The 22,215-nt window shown below is 43.1% G+C and overlaps 1 protein-coding gene across 2 annotated transcripts in view; it reads right to left on the minus strand.

Annotated features, from left to right (window-relative positions):
- gfpt2 (glutamine-fructose-6-phosphate transaminase 2) overlaps positions 1 to 16,751 on the minus strand; it is a 34,149-nt gene extending 17,398 nt beyond the window's left edge. For both annotated transcript variants that reach the window (XM_080773828.1, XM_080773827.1), the window contains exons 1-7: positions 16,614 to 16,751; positions 13,641 to 13,748; positions 10,562 to 10,666; positions 9,915 to 10,043; positions 7,469 to 7,527; positions 4,434 to 4,568; positions 1,762 to 1,823 (exon numbers count right to left, since the gene is read on the minus strand). In XM_080773828.1, the coding sequence (XP_080629954.1) occupies positions 1,762 to 1,823; positions 4,434 to 4,568; positions 7,469 to 7,527; positions 9,915 to 10,043; positions 10,562 to 10,666; positions 13,641 to 13,748; positions 16,614 to 16,620 (605 nt within the window). In that variant the 5' untranslated portion in view covers positions 16,621 to 16,751. The remainder of the gene's footprint in view (positions 1 to 1,761; positions 1,824 to 4,433; positions 4,569 to 7,468; positions 7,528 to 9,914; positions 10,044 to 10,561; positions 10,667 to 13,640; positions 13,749 to 16,613) is intronic.
- Positions 16,752 to 22,215: the final 5,464 nt, after the last annotated feature.

Here is a 22,215-nt window from a genome sequence, read left to right on the forward strand (position 1 = left end):
GAGAATGACAGCGAGACAATAGTCAGAAAATAAAGAAAGACGCAGAAAACAACTGAACGAATCAGGAAAGAATTGGACTAAAAAGGAACTATAGGGAACCTTAAGTGCCCCCCCCCCCCCCCCCCCCACACACACACACACCCAATTTACCAGGGAAAGGGAGGGAAGAGAGACTTCAGCATCACTGGGTAATTCCAAACATCTCTCTCTCTCTCTCTCTCTCTACCCACAGCACACCAACCACAAACCCAATTATTTAGTCTCTCTCGATCATAATGAGAATACTTGATTGTCATCATGGCACAGCCGTTACAATGGAAAACTATAGCAATGGTCACTCAGGGCCGGGCTATTAGAGCAGTGGTGGAACATGGACTCAAATGTCTTTGGGTCCATTTTCGTAAAAGTAACAATACTACAATATACTCTATAGTCCGGAATTCAAAATGCACTTGAGTAAAAGTGCAAAAGTATTGGCAAGTTGACTGAGTCAACATGCAGCGTGAAACCGACCATAAACACTTCATATCATACGAGCCCAGCTCTGACGTGAGTCACAGACAAAGTCAGAGAGAGAGAGAGAGAGAGAGAAGGATGAGGCTGGCCAGGGCACTGCGTCAGGCACCCTGATCTAGAGGCAAGATAATTTACTCTATGGGAGCCAACCCTGGGCAGAGCCAGGAGGGGAAAGAAGCTATACACCACCTACGTAGACGTACTGCGGTCGCGACAGCTTCGCTGACAACTAAATATATATATATACTGTAAATATATATGTATATATATATATATATATTCCCTCTACCTCACTCGAGCAGAAGAGAAGGCATCAAGTTCAACGATTGCGAGATGAACTGAGCCGGGTGGTATTGTATTGTATTGTATTGTGTTGTGTTGGTTCGGGGCATTTCCCCACCGGCTTGAAACGGGAAACTCTCTAAGAAGTCCTCTCCATTAATGAGTGTCAGAGAGGCAGGCGGGCGGAGGGCCAGTGGCCCCAGAGGTCTGATCTGCTGCAGAGAGGCAGAGAGGCGGGCGGAGGGCCAGTGGCCCCAGAGGTCTGCTCTGCTGCAGAGAGGCAGAGAGGCAGGCAGGCGGAGGGCCAGTGGCCCCAGAGGTCTGCTGCAGAGAGGCAGAGAGGCGGGCGCAGGGCCAGTGGCCCCAGAGGTCTGCTGCAGAGAGAGGCCCAGGACAGAGAAGGGGAACCTGGACTCAACCTCTGCTCCTCTGCTGCCTCCCTCCATGTGCATCATGGCTCTGAACGTAATCCACTGATAACGCTGACATTTTACAAGCAGCAGCGCCAGATGGGATGAACACATGCACACACGCACAGACAGACACACACACAGTAGCCACGTGTGCACACACTTCACACACACACACGGCACATTACACACACGTAAACGGCACGCACACTCCCACCCATTACTGTAAGTGTTGCAAGTCGCGCTGCGTCAGTCAAGAGAGTCATAATACGTGACACATGTAATCAGCGTTAGATAGCCCCACACATACAGTGAATCAGCTCTTGGAATCAGACTTGTTATTGCCTTTTAGTAGTTAATAATAATAACAGAAATGACTCATTTCCAAGCGAGGTCCGTCTGGGACATGACTGAGCTGCGGTGGACATGTGTTTCGACTTAATGCTTTCATGATGTAAAGTGAAAACTCGGAAAAGAAAGTGTGTGTGTGTGTGTGCGTGCGTGCGTGTGCGCGTGTGTGCGTGCGTGAGTGTTTATATATGTTGGTACTAACCTGGTGGCCACGGCTTCTCCAGGGAAATGGCGGCTTTTAAACACCAGAGCGAACGCCCCCTCCTGAGAAGACAGAACAACACACAGCTGACATTAAGCAATGATGAAAGAGACTGGAATCATATATATATACCACCAAACTATGACACTGCCAGACAATACCATATATATATATATATATATATATATATATATATATATATATATATATATACACACACACACACACACACACACACACACACACAGGAAAGCAAGACATTCGATGCTAATCGTGTCTTAGCGTGGTTTCGGTAACCTTAAACACGGAACGTTTAACACTTGGCCACTTCTCTTCACACAGACACTTCCTCTGTGGAGGAGCATCCTCGTGGGGGTTTGCTGTGGTCATGGGGGGGGGGGGGGAGGGGGTCAGTGAGGAGGTGGGGGGTTTGTTGTACGGCTGGCGGGGGATGGCTAACAGAAATAAGACCCCCATTGTGTAACATCAGCGTTTGCTCTGCTGGCTGGCTGCGCTCGCCCAGGGTGGTTGCGGGAGAAGAGAGAGAGAGAGAGAGAGAGAGGTAAAGAAGGAGTGATGTGGTCTTAAGGCTGTAGGGGGTCCGTCTAAACTGTCTGGCTCCTATTATACTAGTCCAACTCCAAACCCAGAAAACGTTGCTCAGCTTTCTCCTTCCTTCTTAAAAAAAAGAGGGCAGACATTTGAGGCCTGGGAACAAACTACAGCCCAGAGCCATGACGTTCTGGGAACTATAGCCCCCCCATGAGCTGAGTAAGGAACTATACAGCCCCCATGAGCTGAGTAAGGAACTACAGCCCCCATGAGCTGAGTAAGGAACTACAGCCCCCATGAGCTGAGTAAGGAACTACAGCCCCCATGAGCCGAGTAAGGAACTACAGCCCCCACGAGCTGAGTAAGGAACTACAGCCCCCATGAGCTGAGTAAGGAACTACAGCCCCCATGAGCTGAGTAAGGAACTACAGCCCCCATGAGCTGAGTAAGGAACTACAGCCCCCATGAGCTGAGTAAGGAACTACAGCCCACATGAGCTGAGTAAGGAACTACAGCCCCCATGAGCTGAGTAAGGAACTATATAGCCCACATGAGCTGAGTAAGTTTTGTATTTTCTTTTCTGCTAAGCAACAAGCTATATATGCTTAGATGATTTCTATTTATATTAGAATAAATCTGCGCGACTGTAAAGATTGGGGGAGTGGGGAGGGAGGCTCCACTTCCGCTGTATCGCTTATACTCATGACAGCTCTTCCGTTGGTCCAGACGGCACGATGAAGCATTTGGAAATTTGCGAGAGTCAACAGTCTGGCAACGCGACACTACACCAACCCTACACATCAGGTTCAGTGAGCGATGGCGTCTAGAACCTTCTTAGGCAGTTGTCATTGACATGGTATTTGGAGACAGTAAATGAACTAAGGTGATAAGCAGGAACAGTGAGTTAGCGAGGTAGGGTTATTTGGGGCTCCTCATTCAAACATACTGTACTGTGGTGGCTCAGAAGGAAGGAACCAGACTGGTTTGACTGGTTGTGTCATCATGTAAAAATCCATATTCATGAGACACTGGGTTTGAAATGCCCAAGAAATACCAACATTTTACCATGTGACCAGGAACTGAAAAAAGGTGATACATATACTAACATACTGTACAATACAATGACACCAAGCAATGCCTCATTACCACTGACAACAACACATTGTGAGCTTGTAGATCTGCTATTTTCATATGGCTAAAATGTATATTATTAGGTTGATGATTGGTTAATTTATGTTTTATAATAATAATAATTATCAAAACCTACAGAGTACAAATACTTAAAATACGAAAAATGTACTTGGTTAATTCCCAGCACTGCTTTTGGTTCAGCCGCTGACCTCTGACCTCGGGGTCAGGCTGTGGAACAGGAGCCCATATCTCTGATTTTTAGGCCCTCGGGGCAGACCTGACAGGCCGTTTCTTCTTTTACCTTTTACTCCAAAGCATGTCACAACAAAGCTTTGGTCAGGTTGCAGTCTATAGACCTGTCAGTTATTACATAATTAGCCCTTCACTAAGTCCCTCCCTCAACCCATCTTGTCCAATAGGCACGTTAGCAGCGAAGAAAGCTTGACCTGGCATAGCAACCGTTGCTAAACTATTTGGTTTGGCACTTTTTGGGGTGGGATTTAGTGAAGGGCTAATTTCGTCTAATTGCAATTATTTTATCGTCATAGTCGTAAAAAAACCAAAAAAAAACCAGAAAGAAAACAGAAATAGCAGAACTACAAGCTTACACTTGATCGTGGCGTTGAAATTACATTTTCATTCATCTCAAAGTTTCCCAATGTTCAATGCCAAAAACACAATTAAATGTATTTGTGTGCCAATTAACTCTTTGATCTAGTAGTGGTTGGAGTAGGAATGCCACCGTAGACCACCATAGCCTTAAACCCTTATTCTGTAAATACAGTATAGGTAATATATATATAGTGCCGTCACCTAATTTGGTGCACTGGTATTGGTTAGCGAAATACAAGGAAGTGGGCTTCCTATGCCATATCTTCCAAAGGGTTTCCCCCCGGGCTTTCATTTCTGAGCCGAATGCGAACAGAAATCAAAGCCTGGGTATAGCGAGTAGCTACTAGTGGTGTGTTTTAATTAACGAAGCTTCTCACCAGCTGCTGGATGACCCTCTCCACCAGCGTGGAGAAGGAGATTCTGTCCGTCTCGCGGTTGTCGTAGACGTACTTGGTGAGCTTCGGGATGACCTCCGTGTCCGTCTCGGACTCAAACTCATAGCCTTTAGAGTTCTGAAGAGAAGAGCAGTGTAAATATGGTAAAATGTTAAACGGTGCATTTATATAGCGCCTTTATCCGAAGCGCTGTACAGAGACATTCACCCCCACTGACCACAGAGCCATGGGGCTGTATTTTGCGTGTCTTATAAGTACCAGGTCTTATTGCTTAACTGGACACTCAGAATAGCCAAATGGCATTGGTCACGCCTCCAGGTCTTAAGTTAAGTAATAAGACCTTCATATTTAATATTTTTTTCCGCACGATAGGTTTGGATGCCAAGTCCACAAAAGACTGAATGTCCACACAGAGCACTATGAGCTGCTATGGGTTCAGCATTCAGTGGAACGGAACAGAACACAACACTAGAGATACTAGTGAGAAATACAACCCTAAAGGTGAACAGAACAGAACACAACACTAGAGATACTAGTGAGAAATACAACCCTAAAGGTGAACAGAACAGAACAGAACACAACACAACACTAGAGATACTAGTGAGAAATACAACCCTAAAGGTGAACAGAACAGAACAGAACACAACACTAGAGATACTAGTGAGAAATACAACCCTAAAGGTGAACAGAACAGAACACTAGAGATACTAGTGAGAAATACAACCCTAAAGGTGAACAGAACAGAACAGAACACAACACTAGAGATACTAGTGAGAAATACAACCCTAAAGGTGAACAGAACAGAACACAACACAACACAACACTAGAGATACTAGTGAGAAATACAACCCTAAAGGTGAACAGAACAGAACAGAACACAACACTAGAGATACTAGTGAGAAATACAACCCTAAAGGTGAACAGAACAGAACAGAACAGAACACAACACAACACAACACTAGAGATACTAGTGAGAAATACGACCCTAAAGGTGAACAGAACAGAACACAACACTAGAGATACTAGTGAGAAATACGACCCTAAAGGTGAACAGAACAGAACAGAACACTAGAGATACTAGTGAGAAATACAACCCTAAAGGTGGGACCTGTTCAACATGCCACTCCCTCTAAAAAGGTATTGTAACACAATTAAGAGCTCTCCATATAAGATAAGATAAGCCAGCCAGGTGTAGTAACAACAACAGTGACAATCAAACCGACGAGAGGAGAGGTACAGGTCAGAGTAAGAGTCCAGAACTAAACCAAGATAAATAATAAGAATAAAAAACTAACGATAAAAACACAATGTTGAGCTGCTATAAGCCCCATCAGCACTGGATCTCTCTATGATGCACGCACGCACACGCACACGCACACACACACACACACACACACACACACACACACACACACACACACACACACACACACGCATGAATAAATAATATATATGCACACTGCACAGACTATATCAACAGAATATTGGAATGAACAAACATACAGTGCGGGCCGACCTTCACCAGTGAGTATCTGGACGAATTATGTGCCGTGTCTGTTACTGTCACTGTTATCTATCAACAGTCTCTCTCTCTCAACGGTTTATCCTCAACAGGCATCTGTCAACGTTTTGGCAATGGAACATCCTACTAGTTCATGTGCAAGTGAGCCAAAGTCCACCATGATGCAGCCATCAAGGCAGTAGTAAGTCAAAACTCAATATCGGTAATAGACAGGACCGGTCTTAAAGAGGTGTCATATGGGGATGGTTCTGGAGTCTGTCGGCTACTGGCACAAAGGTGAGAGCACTAGACGTACGGTATACTAGGACCAGGTGGTGTATATATATATATATATATATATATATTTATTACACGGCTTGGTTGAATGCTTGATTCCGATTGGTCAATCGCTGAATTCAGCGGTGAGTTATGTGTTGATAACGGACCGCTCCCCGCTCTCTATAACAGACCTCTGCCTAATAATCAAACCCTCTGAGCACCAGCTGCGCGGCTTTCGCCACCGCATGATTTACTGCCGTTTCCAACATGACAGCCATGTAAACGCACACACTAGTGACACACAATGTCATTTACACTGAACTAAACATTGCTCTCAAAAATGTTTTTGAAAACATTTGAGCGAGAAATAGACGAAGCAGTTAACCCGAAAATGTATTTTCTTTTTATATATATTTTTTATCCCACGATTTTGTAACCCATTTTTCACCCCTGTGTCAATCATCTAATGTGATCCTGGGCTCTACACACCCTCCGCCAACCTAACCTCGCCTCACCAGGCTTTCCACCGCCTCGGAGGAAAGCCTGGTCTCTGTTTCAAAAGTCCGTATGATCCCGCCTGGGGCCGGATGATGTGGTTACGTCATGTTGTAGTATTGTTTTGTAGTCGCCAGACAGGATGAACAGGCGGCGACCACTTCCTTTTACCTCTCAATAAAAGCCCTCGTTTACGAGAGCTTTTATTGCTTTTAATCAAACAGGAAGCAACAAACAGCTTCCTGTTTGTTGTAGGCAAACCATTGCCTACAACATGACGTAAGCATATCATCCTGCTCCAGCCCGGATCATATACCGAAATGAAATGGTGCCCAGGCTACCGCCAACCTAGTCCCCATATATGGGGGACAAGGGGAGAGCAACGGACTTGAACTCATGCTTCCTTCATGCCCGAGTGTCCAAGTTGCTCCTTTACACCTGACAGGGGGGAGATTCTATTTGATCAACTCACTTCCTTGTTTTTTCCGACAGTGCTGCAGCCCTGCAGCTGGCCAGATGCAGCCAGCGCCAACTTATGGAATACTTTTTTTTGTTGAGTCAATGTATTCATTTATGTTAGGTAGCCATGTAATAAGCAGGATAATATCTGGCTAGGTGGGGGAGATATTTCACCTTCGGCTTCGCCTCATGTGGTTAAACTCCCTGTCGGTGAATTATCTCTCGACACAATGACCACCTAGCCAGATATTATCCCTTACTTACATAACATAAGGTCACTTACCAGGTACTTCTTCAGCTCTTTGTAGTTGGTGATGATGCCATTGTGGACGACAACAAATTCTGAAAAGATAGGATGAAATAAATGAATGAATGAATGAATGAATGAATGAATGAATAAAAAGTTACAATGGGTTTGTATAGGAAGGGGGCAGGGCTACTAAAATTAGTATGAAATATGTAATTAATTACTGAATCAAGCAACTTAAAAACTGTCTGGGGTGTTTGTTTACATGAGCCCGAGTAGACGACGAAATGACCAAAAGCTTTTTTGAAAGTGAAATATCCCTTTAAGTGAAGGTTATGCAGTGACATTATGATTGGGTGAAACCGGCCAGTACATTTGCATATTAACCACTTCTGAACGGGAACCCAGTTTGGTGTTAGCATCATGTTATGCTTTAGCTATTGAAAAATAGCAGATCTACAAGCTCATAGCGCGCCACCGAGTGGCGCGCTACGAGCTTGTAGCAGGTCTGCTATTTTTGAAAAATCGAAGAACGACTGACATTTTTAGAATCTGATCTCAGGTCAGAATGGGTTAATCAGACCAGTGTGTGTCCAGTGGAAACCTTGTATGAATCTGATCTCAGGTCAGAATGGGTTAACCACATGCCACTTTATAGTGCCATGTGCTGATGGACAATTTAGGCATTTAGCAGACGTTCATGAATAAATACTTTCTGAAAAGTCTATGAGGAAAATGAACTGGGATTTCTTTTCCGGGTCTCTCGAGGGGGCGTCCGTCTACTCTTACAGAACATGCCATTTAAATGTCATTTTAAAGGGGGGGGTGTCCTTTCACGCTCCTCCACATTCCTTACATTACATTTAAATGTAATTTAAAGCCGGGGGATGTCCTTTCACGCTCCTTCACATTCCTTACATTGACAATCATCACATGACAGCAGATACCAATCACTTTGCAGTTGTGTGTGTATGTTTTTAATGCTTCGTTTCCCAATTCCTATTTAAGGTACTGTTTGCTTGTTCCGTTTTATGTTTTTTTATGTGGGGATTTGTTCTAAATCCGGTGTAATTACATTACATTTGCACAAAGACAGTGGTGCTGTTGTGGACGGTCTTGTACATTGGTGTGATATTAAAGGCCTTTCCTGCAAACTAAACGTGGCAAAGACGCAGCCCATGCTCATAGATCTTTGGGTGCAGGATCTCTGCTCCTCACACTGGCAGATGCAAAAGACTCAAAGATACAGAGCTACGCAGATAATTTGTATAGCTTTTGTATTTTGTAGCTGAAGTTGAAGCTATAGGCCAACTTTTGTGTAGCTTTGTAGCCGATTGAGCTTTCGCGGCAGCTACAAACAGTCAGATGTATATATGCATTGAAAATGAACGGTAGTCTGCATCTTTGCATCTGCCCGTGTGAACGCAGCACCAGAACACTATACTACCGTCAAAGGAGCAGTTGATAGATGTTGTGGAAACAACAAGTATCAAAATGACCGTTCTATACTTCATGAAATGAACGACAATCCTTTTCTAGTTTTGTTTTAATGTTGTTAATAACACTCCATTATCTGCTGTGGGTATACCTACCTTTTTGTTTTGGTCTACTAATTAGAAGCCTAAAGTAAGTTGTAAAGGTTTACGTCACGACTCTCGCCAGGCTTGGAAAATGTCTGAGTGATCATGTACCAGAATAGGTCGTCTGCCACCCCTGCCCTATATATTGGTGCAAACACACACAGTATGGGCTCCATAGAGCGTCGCAGTCCCCCCCCCCCTTTCAGAACAACGAGTGGCCCAGGAAATAAATCCCAATGCATTTTTCCCCATAGGCTTTTCTTAAAGTATTTATTTAAAGACGGTTACGCCGCGGACAATGCCAACTCGGATCGTGACAAATCATGACAATGAACACAATGTTTTGGGCCGATCAAATAATTTATAAGAAGAAAAACAAAACAAATAGTGTTGTCTCCTGCCTTTATTTTCTTCTTTCTAATGATTTGATCGGCCCAAAATATTGTGCCTTTTTTGACTATTTTGAAAGACATTTTTGAATAGTTTAACTAGCCAATCTACATTGACACGTTGTGAGCTTGTAGACTGGACATTTTATCTATTCAAAAAAGTTTTGCAAAATATTAAAAATAAATAAAAAATAAATAAATAAAGTTTTGCAAAGAGGGGGTTTAGCGGTGCCGAAAATGGAGCCCTTTGTATGTACGTTAGTGTGTTTGTTAGCCCATTTTGGGCGGGAACCCCTTTTGGTGTTAGCATCATGTTATGCTTTAGCTATTGAAAAACAGCAGATCTACAAGCTCATAGCGCGCCACCGAGTAGCGCGCTACGAGCTTGTAGGTCTGCTATTTCTTTTTTAAATCGAAGAACGACTGACATAGAAACATGGCTTTTTCAGAAAACTGTCAGGATGTAGGAGAACATTTTTAGAATCTGATCTCAGGTTAGAATGGGTTAGTTACCGTTGTCCTTGTCTGAGCGGTGCGGGTGGCAGTTAACGGCGCTGGGTTCTCCGTGCGTCGCCCAGCGTGTGTGAGCCAGACCAAAGTGTGTGGACAGAACCGCATCCAGGTCCAAGTCTGAGTCTTTTTCTGATTGGGAGAAAAACACAGAGAAAAAAAAACGATGCTGGCCATTTAGACCTTTAGTCACAATTGTTACATAATCGTTCCAATCATTTGAGATAATCGCAAATTATTTGTTTTTCGCATAATTGTCAATCGATTCCATGTTGGAAAAGGTCAATACATTTTCACAAAAAATAAATCTTTCTTTTTTCAGGTGAAACCTGACATACAACAGTCCCGTTTTTTAATAGCAACCTAGTCATCAATGGGAGTCGCCATTTTTAGATTTAAGTTATTTATTTGTCATATCTGCCCTGTGCAATTTGTGATTATGAAGGCTAAAAGGCAAACACAAATTGTAACGTTTCAATGCATGCGTGCGTTTCAAGACATAACGGTGGCTTACCTATAGTACAATCCTGTTACAAACAAAATAAGTAATATATCATGGAATGTAATGGGCTCTGTGTTAACATAATTGACAGAATGAAACCATTGTAAATAGTACAGTATATACCGTACTGTAATATCCATAGACTTACTGTATAGCTCCTCATCTAGATTCTTCACCTTTCCTCGCTTCTTGATCAGACAGATGCTGTTGTTGTTGTTGTCTTTGTTGTTTTTAGGACCGTCCACAGCCACGCCTGGAAACAAACAAACGATTATTATTTAAATGATTCACTCACGACGATTGTATCAGTAACAGTGGGTTTGTTTGACCATAACTTGTCCCCACGACCCACGTTATGCCGAATGTCCCATTTCATGTTTTCAAATGTATATACCGTAATTTCCGGACTATAAAGCGCAGCTGAATATAAGCCGCACCAGCTAAATTTAGGGGAAAAAACAAATGTGTACATATACAAGCCGCACTGGACTATAAGCCGCATAGAGGCCATAGCCGGCCATAGAGATAGATTTAGAAGGTCCCCTAGGGGCCGTTAGCTGTAGCATAGATTAGCCGCACCGTTGTATAGGCCGCGGCTTATAGTCCGGAAATGACGGTACACATATTTTGAAAATAGCAGATCTACAAGCTCACAATGCCATTTCAAATGCCCGTTGGTAAAAAATGTATGTTTTGTCATGTCATAATAATACAAATCTACAAAGTAACTATACCGGTAGTACGTTGTGAAATGATTGTAGTGTAGTAAAAGTACAATATTAGTGCGTTATACCAATATATTTATGAACTGGAGCTAAAACAGGGTCAGAATACTGTAATGTCAGAGAGGTGAATATCTTCAGCCTCCGACTATGAGCTTACTGAATATCAACTGGCAGGTAAACAAGGTATACTACAGCTTGTGAGTGTGTGCATGCACACGTGTGTGTGTGTGTGTGTGTATCACACAGAGTTCTAAGGGCTATGAAAGAAGCTTTTATAGTAATGGCTTCATCCTGCTGACTAGGATGAACAAATATAGAGCTGTGTTTGCATAATGTGTGTGTGTGTGTGTGTGTGTGTGTGTGTGTGTGTGTGTGTGTGTGTGTGTGTGTGTGTGTGTGTGTGTGTGTGTGTGTGTGTGTGCGCGTGTGCATGTTTGTAAGCATACATGTATGCAAGTGTACAGTGTGTGTGTGTGTGTGTGTGTGTGTGTGTGTGTGTGTGTGTGTGTGTGTGTGTGTGCGTGCGTGCGCAGCCGCGCACATGTACAGTATGTGTGAACTCTGGCATGGAGACATAAATATCAATCAGTTAAAAGGGATTGGTAAAAGCATAATGGTTCAGAGGTTACGAGGACTGTACTCTACACTGTAGACTAGAGGATAGAGTCTATCCTCTGTACCTATTGTTAGCATGTTAGCATATTAGTATCTATCCCTGACTGTACTTGGCTGCAAAACTGTAAACATAGAATCAAACCGTTTATCCATCATGACAAAGAGAGATGCAAAAAAAAAAAAAGTGTAATGAAGTTGTAAAGTTGGTATTTACAGCCTATCATAAATACTAATGAAGGAAAGCTCACATGAGTGTCACTAAATAGTTAACCAGAAAGGAACATGTGTATTAGAGAGATACACATGTTTACTTTAAAATAATACATTGAGAACCGTGCCACGTTGCGAGCTTGTACATTTGTTTTTTCACTAGTTTGGATCTCGGGCAAACATCTTCATTTCTCTCTTGGGTCTTAAAAAAGAAAAATCGTGAAAACGTGTGCAAATCTTCGAATACAGTATATATATATTCTTTCACAGCTAACGTTTTAATTTTAAACTCAAATCTTTGCTTATAGGGAGGTCCCTGGCTGGAACAACATATTTTCAGATGGGGGTCCGCGGCCATTTACATAAAAATGTTGGGGTCCTCGACATGAAAAAGTTTGAGCACGACTAATATAGAAACATTTAGAAGGCATTCAATTGTAGAATCTGGTCTCTCTCAGGTCTAAATGGGCCAATGTTATGACGAGGAAACCCCCGTGCCACCAAATGTTGGTGTTCCAAATCGACGAAATGCGGAAGTAGACAGTTCTGCTTCGCGGTTCAGTCCCTATGCTTTTAATACTCAACATTCCAGGCATGACTGTGTTCTGTTCTTAGGACTGAACAGGTCTGACAACCTGACTGAACTCCTCTGGCCTGACCTGTCCTGTCAGACACATCATTCTTCCCATCATACATGCAAATCACACCATGCAGTGTATAGTAACTTAGGCAAGAATGTGGTAGGACGGTATCTTACATGAAACGTACCAACTCCACACTCTCTTCCTTTCTTTGATATTGTTAAGTCTTTTCTATCACTATTCCACTGTTGTCATTGTCTATGCTGCTGCATTGTCTGGAAGGAAGCCAAACCAAGATATGTTTTACCAGGGAAACTCCCCCCTGTCAGGTGTAAAGGAGCAACTTGGACACTCAGGCATGAAGGAAGCATGAGTTCAAGTCTGTTGCTCTCCCCTTGTCCCCCATATATGGGGACTAGGTTGGTGGAGGGTGTGTAGAGCCCAGGATCACATTAGATGATTGACACAGGGGTGAAAATGGGTTACAAAATCGTGGGATAAAAAATATATTTAAAGAAAGATATGTTTTACTCTTATGCACCATGTACACAAGATTTAACAATAAAGTACAACCGTGAACCTTGTATGTGATTGGAAAACTTCCCATCGATGAATTGTGATCACAATTCATATTCGCAACAGATCAGCAATCTCTGATGTCTGACACAGCTGATCCTGTGGCCACTGTAAGTGTGTGCGTGCGTGTGAATGCCTACACTACTTGTGCCCATGGAATGCTGGATGACATTCTTGTTGTATCGTGACTGAGGACATATTCCTTGATTTTGTGGATGTAACTTTGCTGTACCTGAACTATTTATGTCCTTGTATGCCATTTCCTCTGTGTGGACATAAATAAATTGTTAAAGTGTGTGTGTGTGTGTGTGTGTGTGTGTGTGCGCTCTTGTGTGTGTTAGTGCTGCACAATTAATCAAAAAAAGATCTTGATCTAGATACAGACACCTATGAGATCTAATTTCTAAATTGGAGCAAGAATCGTGCAGCACTAGTGTGTGTGCGGGTGTGTGCGTGCTTGTGTGTGTGCATGCATACGTGTGTGTGTGTGTGTGTGTGTGTGTAAGGTTCAGCATTTTACCTGCTGAATCGTAGCCTCTGTATTCCAGTCTCTGCAGTCCCTTCACCAGCGTCTCAAATATCTCCTTCCTGGTGCGAGGCACTTGGTAATTCAGGTAAGCAAAGATCCCTTTTAGAGAGAGAGAGACAGAAGGAAACAGAAAAATAAAACCTCAATAAGCCTCTCGGATGGACGGTCGGTCGACTCCCTGTAGGCCAAGCTTACATCATTCAAAAGAATGCACGTATAGCAGAACGCAGCCAGCAGTATCTTTCTCCAGCTCTGACCCTAGAACATTAGACATTGTCTCCGTCAGGCAGGCCGGAACGGCCAGGAGGCGGATATTATGTTTTCTATTATTGCCGTTTTCAAACTATACTCCATTAGCAAAGGAAAGTAAAAGCCTGATCAGTCGCTGCATGCATGCGCTGCTATAGGGCTGAACAAAACATGAATGTTATATTGATATTGGGACTAGATGTACAGTATGCTACAGTATATCTTGCCCTTTACCCATTTGCCTTTTTTACGCGTCGTTGTATATCGGCTAGTTGAACTATTTTTAAATGTTTTTCCAAAATAGTAAAAAGAAAAAAAACTCACATTCACAACTGTGTGAAGTGAGGGGCACTCTTCTTATCATCATACGTCATTAGATTCCGTGCTCAGCCAATCAAATCATCACATTCCATGCTACAAACACATGTTCCGTGCTCATACACACAAATATAAATAGTGCATTATATACATTCACCCATTCACACACAACACACATACACCGATTGCGGCGGAAGCCATGCAAGGTACCAACCAGCACATCGGGAGCAATTTGGGGTTCACTGTCTTGCCCAAGGACACGTGGACATGTAGACAGGAGGAGGAGGAGCCGGGATTCGAACCGCCGACACACGGATCATTGGACGACCTGCTCTACCTCCCGAGCCACAGTCGCCCCAAACACACAAAGCTGTGCATATATAGGAGGGGCTATAGCGCCCCTCAAAAACGGTAAAAATCGACACTGCCGGCCATAAGAGCGAGCGAACGATGAACTGTCATCGGAATACATGTCATTCAATGAGACTGTCCTGCCGTGCTACGAGCGTGCAGCAACGTTGTCCACCTCTCCTATATTTGCTCAAAGGGTCTCTATTTGAGTGAGGTTTTTCGTGACCCCCAAACACTTTTATTGGTTAAGATCTACATGCTAACATTTGTTAACTTGTCTGATTGTTAGCTGTTCCACTATAGGCAATATTTGCCTTTATAATATATACCCACTTAGTTATTATACAGGCATTACTGAGGATTATGTATCAGAAACATCATTGTGTCAACATTTGTTATAATTCCCACAATATCATAATACGATATTGACATTCGGGTATTTGGACAAAGGTATCGTGTGCATGCACTTACGCACACACACACACACACACACCACACACACACAACCGGCCCAATTAAACTCTCCCACCGAGTGCCCCCCCCCCCCTCTCTCTCTCTCTCTCTTCTCCCGTGTACAGCAGCCTACGTGCGCGATGGAATGTTCCAAAAAGTCAGAGCTGAGTTGACCGGGGGGCTATAGACGGTTAGTATAGTACTAGTAGGCTACTGAGCAACACACAGGTGGCCATTGACAGTCTAATGAGTCTATAGGCGGTGAATGTCCATTTGCACATTGGCCCCTGCATGCCTATACGTGCGGACTCTGCGGAGGAATTAAGGGAAGGGCTGCGTAAAGCTTTCTTTCTCGTCGAGGAGGACAGAACAAGCAGTCTTGGGACGGGACATTATACCATTTATTTGCATTATACGTTTCCATATATTCCGCGCATCCCCAATAACTCCCCGCCCCGACCCAGCAGCCAGCCACATGCAGACAGACAGTGCGTGCCTATATAGCTGGTGGTGGTGAGCCCATTTCGGGACCCTCATGGTTACCTTAAACCGACGTCCCAAAATACAGAAAAGGTAACCAAGAGAGTCCCGAAAGGGATGCTGTGCACGTAGCCTACTATCCCCATTCTTTTCCATGTGATGATGATGGTGGTAAAGTAACTGATATCACTGACCTGTCGTCAACACCCAGAAACACACACACACACACGCACGTTGACACGTAGCAGCGCGCGCGCCACACACACACGCGCACACACACAAACACAAACACACACTCACACGCACACATGTAGAGTTTAACCCCCTACAGCCAGGGAAACCAACCAACCAACCGGGACCAACCCATAATATGTGAGAGAAAGTTGTGCCAGATCAGCACAAGTAAAAAGTAGCCTCTCTACAATTTAGGCATTTATAGACGCTCTTATAATCCAGAGCAACAGTCAGTCAACAACACACATGATAATACATCAAATAGCGCTACTACATATTAAAACATTGTCATCAAGAATCACAAGGAAGTTAAAAGATTAAGAACCCACAGCATCTGTCTCAGTAGAAACTGTACAGTGAAGCTATGAGTATACACAGAGTGCTATCACCATGTCTACATAAAAAATGTGACCTACTGCCTAAATTACAATTAAGCCTATATATATATATATATATATATATATATATATATATATATACTATGAATGTGGAAAATGTTGAACACTAGGGAAATCACACGAGGGATGATGAGATGTTTGTGTCATCCTCTTAAAACGTAATCTAAATCTGTGTAGCCTACGACGGTACCGGTATTTTAAACTGAAGTGATGCCTTTTATGTTTGCACTCGGCTGATGTAATGGTCGGCTGGCTTTTTACGCCAAAACGCCAGCATTCCAACGAGTATAGGCTGGTTTAACTATACTGGCAAAAAAAATATATACAACACTGTCGTGGAGGACAGCAGCAGATGATAGCCTCCCGGCTGTCAAGGCATTTTCCGTGCGTATAATTTCGCACTCATGATCATTCATAACCCAAACCAAAACACAACGAAAACTAAAGTAGGCTATAATGCCCTCTTATTTAGGCTACTTACCACACATGGCTCTGCTTTTGCTGTCGGTTTTCTGGGGGGGTGAGTTTTCTGTCTGCGTGGAAATGGCAATGGAAGGAGGGAAGGTTCCAAAATACTGCGATGCTGTCCTGTCCCCGTGTTAACCCGTCAGAAGGAGCAGCACTCTGTCTCTGTGCATTTAAACAGCAGCCCACTTCCTGGAGGGGGACAGAAAGAGAGAGAGAGAGAGAGAGCTCCTCCCATTATCTTCGGGACGCCAAGCCCTCCCTTCTTCGATCTATTCATGCTCACTCACACACTGTCTATCTCAGTGGTTCCCAAAGTGGGGTCCGGGGACCCCCAGGGGTACTTGAGGGAGTTCCAGGGGGGACCCAGCTAAATGATCATTTGTAACCAAATGGACCCTTATGGGTCTGTAACTCATTCTACTCAGAGAGTGTACAAATGGAACCAGAGTTAAATTAACAGTGGTTTTACAATATAAATTGGGGTACCAGAGATAGAAATGCCATTAAATCGGGGGTCCGTAGCATTAATGCGTGTGAAACTGGGGGGTCCTTGAAATTAATAGGTTTCGGAATCACTGCTGGAGCCGTAAAAATCCTCCCTTATCGGGGTCACTGGCGTATGTTTTCAAATGGGGGGTCCGTGGCCTAATAAATGTTGATTTGGGGGTCCTTGACACGAAAAAAGTTTGGGAACCACGTCCACTGGTCTATCTGGCTATTAGGAGCGAAGGAAGGAAAGTGGGTCTGATATCACAGATAGATAGCTGCAGGCTGTTTATTTCTTTTACCACGCACTTTAATACGTCAATAAAAGACTTTGGCGTAGCTTTATTAGAAAACTATAACAGCTCAATGTCCACGTAGAAAAGAGAACGAGGCATGAATTAAGGACCCCGATGGAAACAAGCATACAGGCTTTCTCGGGTTTTCTTAGCAGTACAATACAAGATCTTGCGCAGACCTTGTATTTTCTGCAATCTGTTAATAAAGTATTCAAGCAATCAAAAGTCAATCAGTGGGAAACCCCTGAAAACCACTTAAAAGAACAGAAAATGTCTGCTTTTTGCTTACTTTTCCATTGTAATACTGAATGTTAAAAGTTCAGGGTTTTTTTGGGTGCAATTGAGCTCAGAAAACCTAAAAACAAATTAAGAAAAATTACAAAGACTTTTTTTAAATATCACAATCCCTTTAAAGCCTTAAAACAGCCGTAAAACCGCCGTATTTACTAAATGTTTGACCTCTGACCTGTGTTATGCGTTGTGAATCTTGTGTAACATTTTTTCACTTGGCGTGAATGGATATGTCATGTCTGTGTGTGCACAGTCACTCCTTTCTTTGGTCTTACTTCTCAGTTACAGAGACCCTGTCACCTCACTGTATTTAATATCAGTTACAAAGAAACATGCAAGAGTCCCTGTCACCTCACTGTATTTAATATCAGTTACAAAGCAACATGCAAGAGTCCCTGTCACCTCACTGTATTTAATATCAGTTACAAAGCAACATGCAAGAGTCCCTGTCACCTCACTGTATTTAATATCAGTTACAAAGCAACATGCAAGAGTCCCTGTCACCTCACTGTATTTAATATCAGTTACAAAGCAACATGCAAGAGTCCCTGTCACCTCACTGTATTTAATATCAGTTACAAAGCAACATGCAAGAGTCCCTGTCACCTCACTGTATTTAATATCAGTTACAAAGCAACATGCAAGAGTCCCTGTCACCTCACTGTATTTAATATCAGTTACAAAGCAAACAAGTTTGAACTAAAATAATGTTAAACGCTTAATTTAATTTGTTGCACAATACTATACTTGCAACAAATTGTATCAAGCCGAGGCATTATTTAACTGAAGTATACGAGTGGAAGAGATAAAACATAAAATAAAATATAATATCTATTCCTATCCCACCATTACCCCTTATGCCATTCTCTTACTTTATCGAACCTTCCATTAAACTCACGTTAACTGATATATTGATTTGTATCTCGTGTATATGAGTGAGCTGAGCCGACACATGTGATTATATGGGCACACATCCGAATAGGCCTAATGATGACCCCAATGAGGCAATCTGGAAAACATCCCCTTCTTTGAGATTCTAACTCCCTTTTCTGTGGATTTTCTTGACCTCCGACTTTCCAGTAATAACTGACAGCGTTGACTCTTGTCTCGTGTAAACTCTGGACAGAATGGGATGGATATGAAAGGGAAGTGGGAAGAGGGAGTGTACGGAGGGAACGAAAGGAAGATTGGTGCTCAGAAAGCCTGACGACTTCTCGTAAAGATTTACGAGAAAAGTGAGGTCAGTGTAATGGTCCAATAAACAAATAAACATTTTAGGGCCCTGTGATCGTGACCTCCAAGATAATAAATAAAATAAATCACAAAAAATAAATCACACCCGTGTGAAGCTCTTATCATCATACATCATCATACATCATCTCATTCTGGCCAATGACAATTTGCGTCCTCACTTTTGTCTTCAATGTTTGTGTTTACCTATGCCCTTTTTGAGGAGCGCTTTTATCATCATACATCATCTCATTCTGGCCAATCACAATTCGCGTCCTCACTTTTGTCTTCAATGTTTGTATTTAGTACCTATGCCCTTTTTGAGGGGCGCTTTTATAAGTAAAGCAAAGCAAAGTTAAAGCAAAGTTACTATGTTTACCCAGGGTAACTGGACTAAGCTCAAGAACTTGTTTATACAGCCAGGCCCTGCTCATAGAACATTTCATGGTAGGGGTTCAATGCCTTGCTCAAGGGCACTTCAGCAGTGGTAAGCCAAATCTTTCTGGTTGCTGTTTGTGGACCAAAACAGAGAGAGAGAGCCCCCATAGCCTTTTAGTCTGTCTGCTGTAAAGTTGACCTGATGAGTCGTGTTGTACGTATAGCCTATATGTGAAGTTCAACTGCTTCTTCTGGTGTATTCATTCATTTCAAATCATTGCTCTTCTGTTTGGGCTTGCATGGGTTTTGGTCAGAGATCAAGTCAGGTTCCAGTTATCAGAGGGAGTAGTTTCAGGGGAGCGGTAAGCCATGTGGAAACCATAGTCCGATGTTAGACCAGTCAAACTGGTATAAGATCACGGTATGGATCTGGGTGGGCAGACAGTCACCGATCCCAACACCAACACACAATGGCTGAATAACCTGAATATCCACTGGATCATTTACATTCTTCTGCACTTTGCTAAATGGTAATTGTATTAATACAGCACTTTACATGTTTACATATATTGTGCATTACATTCATTCACACACGCACGCACGCACGCGCTTCTTTAGGGATAAGGGGTATAGCATGGTGAAAATATAGGGCCCAAATGTAAATCTCATCAAATGATGGTCTGTGGCTCAAATGCCCCAAAAATAACGGTCCTTGATGTGAAAAGGGTTGAAAACCACTGATCTGGAGGAAAACAAGAATAATGTGTGCTCTCTGCAGGTGACCTATTAATAAATAGGTCAAAGGAAAATATAATCCAATTCCTACGGTGGAACAATCTTCTATCGCACTCTATCAGTGCATAGAGAGAGAGAGGGCCGAAACGAGACCTCACAATCAGTCCTCTGCATGAACGAATGCTACGCACCATCAAGTTCATGGCTATTTAGATACTGCGTATAAGTATAAACGTACGTGTGTGTGTGTGTGTGTGTGTGTGCCTGCTTGTGTGCCTGCCTGCCTGTGTGCCTGCCTGCCTGCCTGCCTGTGTGCCTGCCTGTGTGCCTGCCTGCCTGCCTGCCTGTGTGCCTGCCTGCCTGCCTGCCTGCGCGCGCGCGTTTGTTTTGTGTGCTGATGTGAGCATGAGATCTGAATTCCTCTCCTGGATTAAAGGATTAAATTAGTTTTTAATGATGCGCTTTCACTAGCTGTGTCTCGTTAACGGACGAGCTACAAACCCAGAGATCAAAGGTTCCTTAATCGCTACAGTGATATGAAATGATGGGCATGAATCAGTGCTTCAGCAAATTGGACAAGGAAGGTCAGCGTGTTTGTGCGGTTTCACCATTTCACCAGTCCCCATCCAAAACCCACTTCTCTGTGTGTGCGTGCGTGTGTGTGTGTGTGTGTGTGTGTGTGTGTGTGTGTGTGTGTGTGTGTGTGTGTGTGTGTGCTCACTTTGGTCCAGGGCTGCGGCAGAATACTTATATTTACTAATATTTAGAATTTGTCAATATCACTTCAGTTTAAACCACTTAAACCCTCTATGCTTAGTGAGACGGACCTCGCCAAACATCTTCACCCCAAAATAGCCAATCTACATGCATGACGTTGTGACGCGTTGTGAGCTTGTATAGATCTGCAATCTTTGGTGAATGTTCCCCCCAGAATAGAGACGCAGAGTAAAAGTATGACGTTAAAATCTCTTCATTTCTCCTATACGTTTTCCTTGTGACACGTACACTGTATCTTAGGGGGGAAGATTCACAGATCTATACATAACCGTAATATGACAGTCACAATATTGTAAGTTTCTATCTAGAGTTGTTCCGATACTGGTATCGGTTACTCGGGCCCATACCACCCTCAAGTACTCGTACTCGGAACCGGCCCCGATACTTTGGAGTACTAAAACATCCAATTGACACTATAGGCTGAACGAATGAAAGTCTGCAAGTCTGACCCAACACTGCAGCAAATCGCCAAAAACAGCCGATCTACAAGCATTATAATGACAACTGACAAGTGTAGATCGGAGATCCATCTGCATCTATGAGAAAAAGGGGGTAAAATAAGTGGAGGCTCCCGTCCTCAGCGACAGGTGAGCCAGTATAGGATACAACAGCAGTGGCAACACTCAGGGATTAAAAAGGGTTAAAATAATTAGAAAGGGGAAAAAGAGGCCCAAACAGCTGTCACAGATTAGAATGAGCATGAAAACTATTATATTAAATGTATAAAATATAGGCTATAGCTATTAAGAAGGAAAGTGACCTATAAGTTTCACTATGAAAATCTCAACCCCCAAACACCCTTTCCGAATAGGCCTAAATATCTCGGAGAACTGGTTCCCACTGAAACACCATTTAACACAAAAAACAGGCTCATCATATCAGGACATCAGCCAATTGTCTGTACTTTACTGTCTTTTACAATGGGTGTCTCTCTATCACACTCACACCCGCTCGCATCGTGCAAAGTAACGCTATGGGTCTATATAACACAGCCTACAGTACCCTGAAACAATGCCCTTAACACTGATAAACAACGGTGCATGCAATGTCCTGCTAGTCTGTGCATGTCAGTGGTCATTTACTGTCCTTCGCCCTGTAATAACACATACTGTATACCTACCTACCCCCCTGTAATAAAACATAGCACAATCTTAATCTTAATCACAGCCTGTTGCCTGTCTACCTGTTGTACTCACACATACATCAACACGCGAACGTGCACGCACGCACGCAGCTGTGCAAACACAATATTCGTGCACACTTCCACATGTATTAAGGCAGGACCAACACACGCATGCTTGACGCTCGAACATTCACTACATGCAGCACATTGTACACACTTCACACAACAAATGTATTGATTTACATATTTAGGGATGTCATTAATTAGGGATGTTCCGATCACGTTATTTTGCTCCCGAT

This window comes from Protomyctophum bolini (genome assembly GCF_963924005.1).
Source record: "Protomyctophum bolini genome assembly, chromosome: 10".
Classification (NCBI taxonomy): Eukaryota; Metazoa; Chordata; class Actinopteri; order Myctophiformes; family Myctophidae; genus Protomyctophum; species Protomyctophum bolini.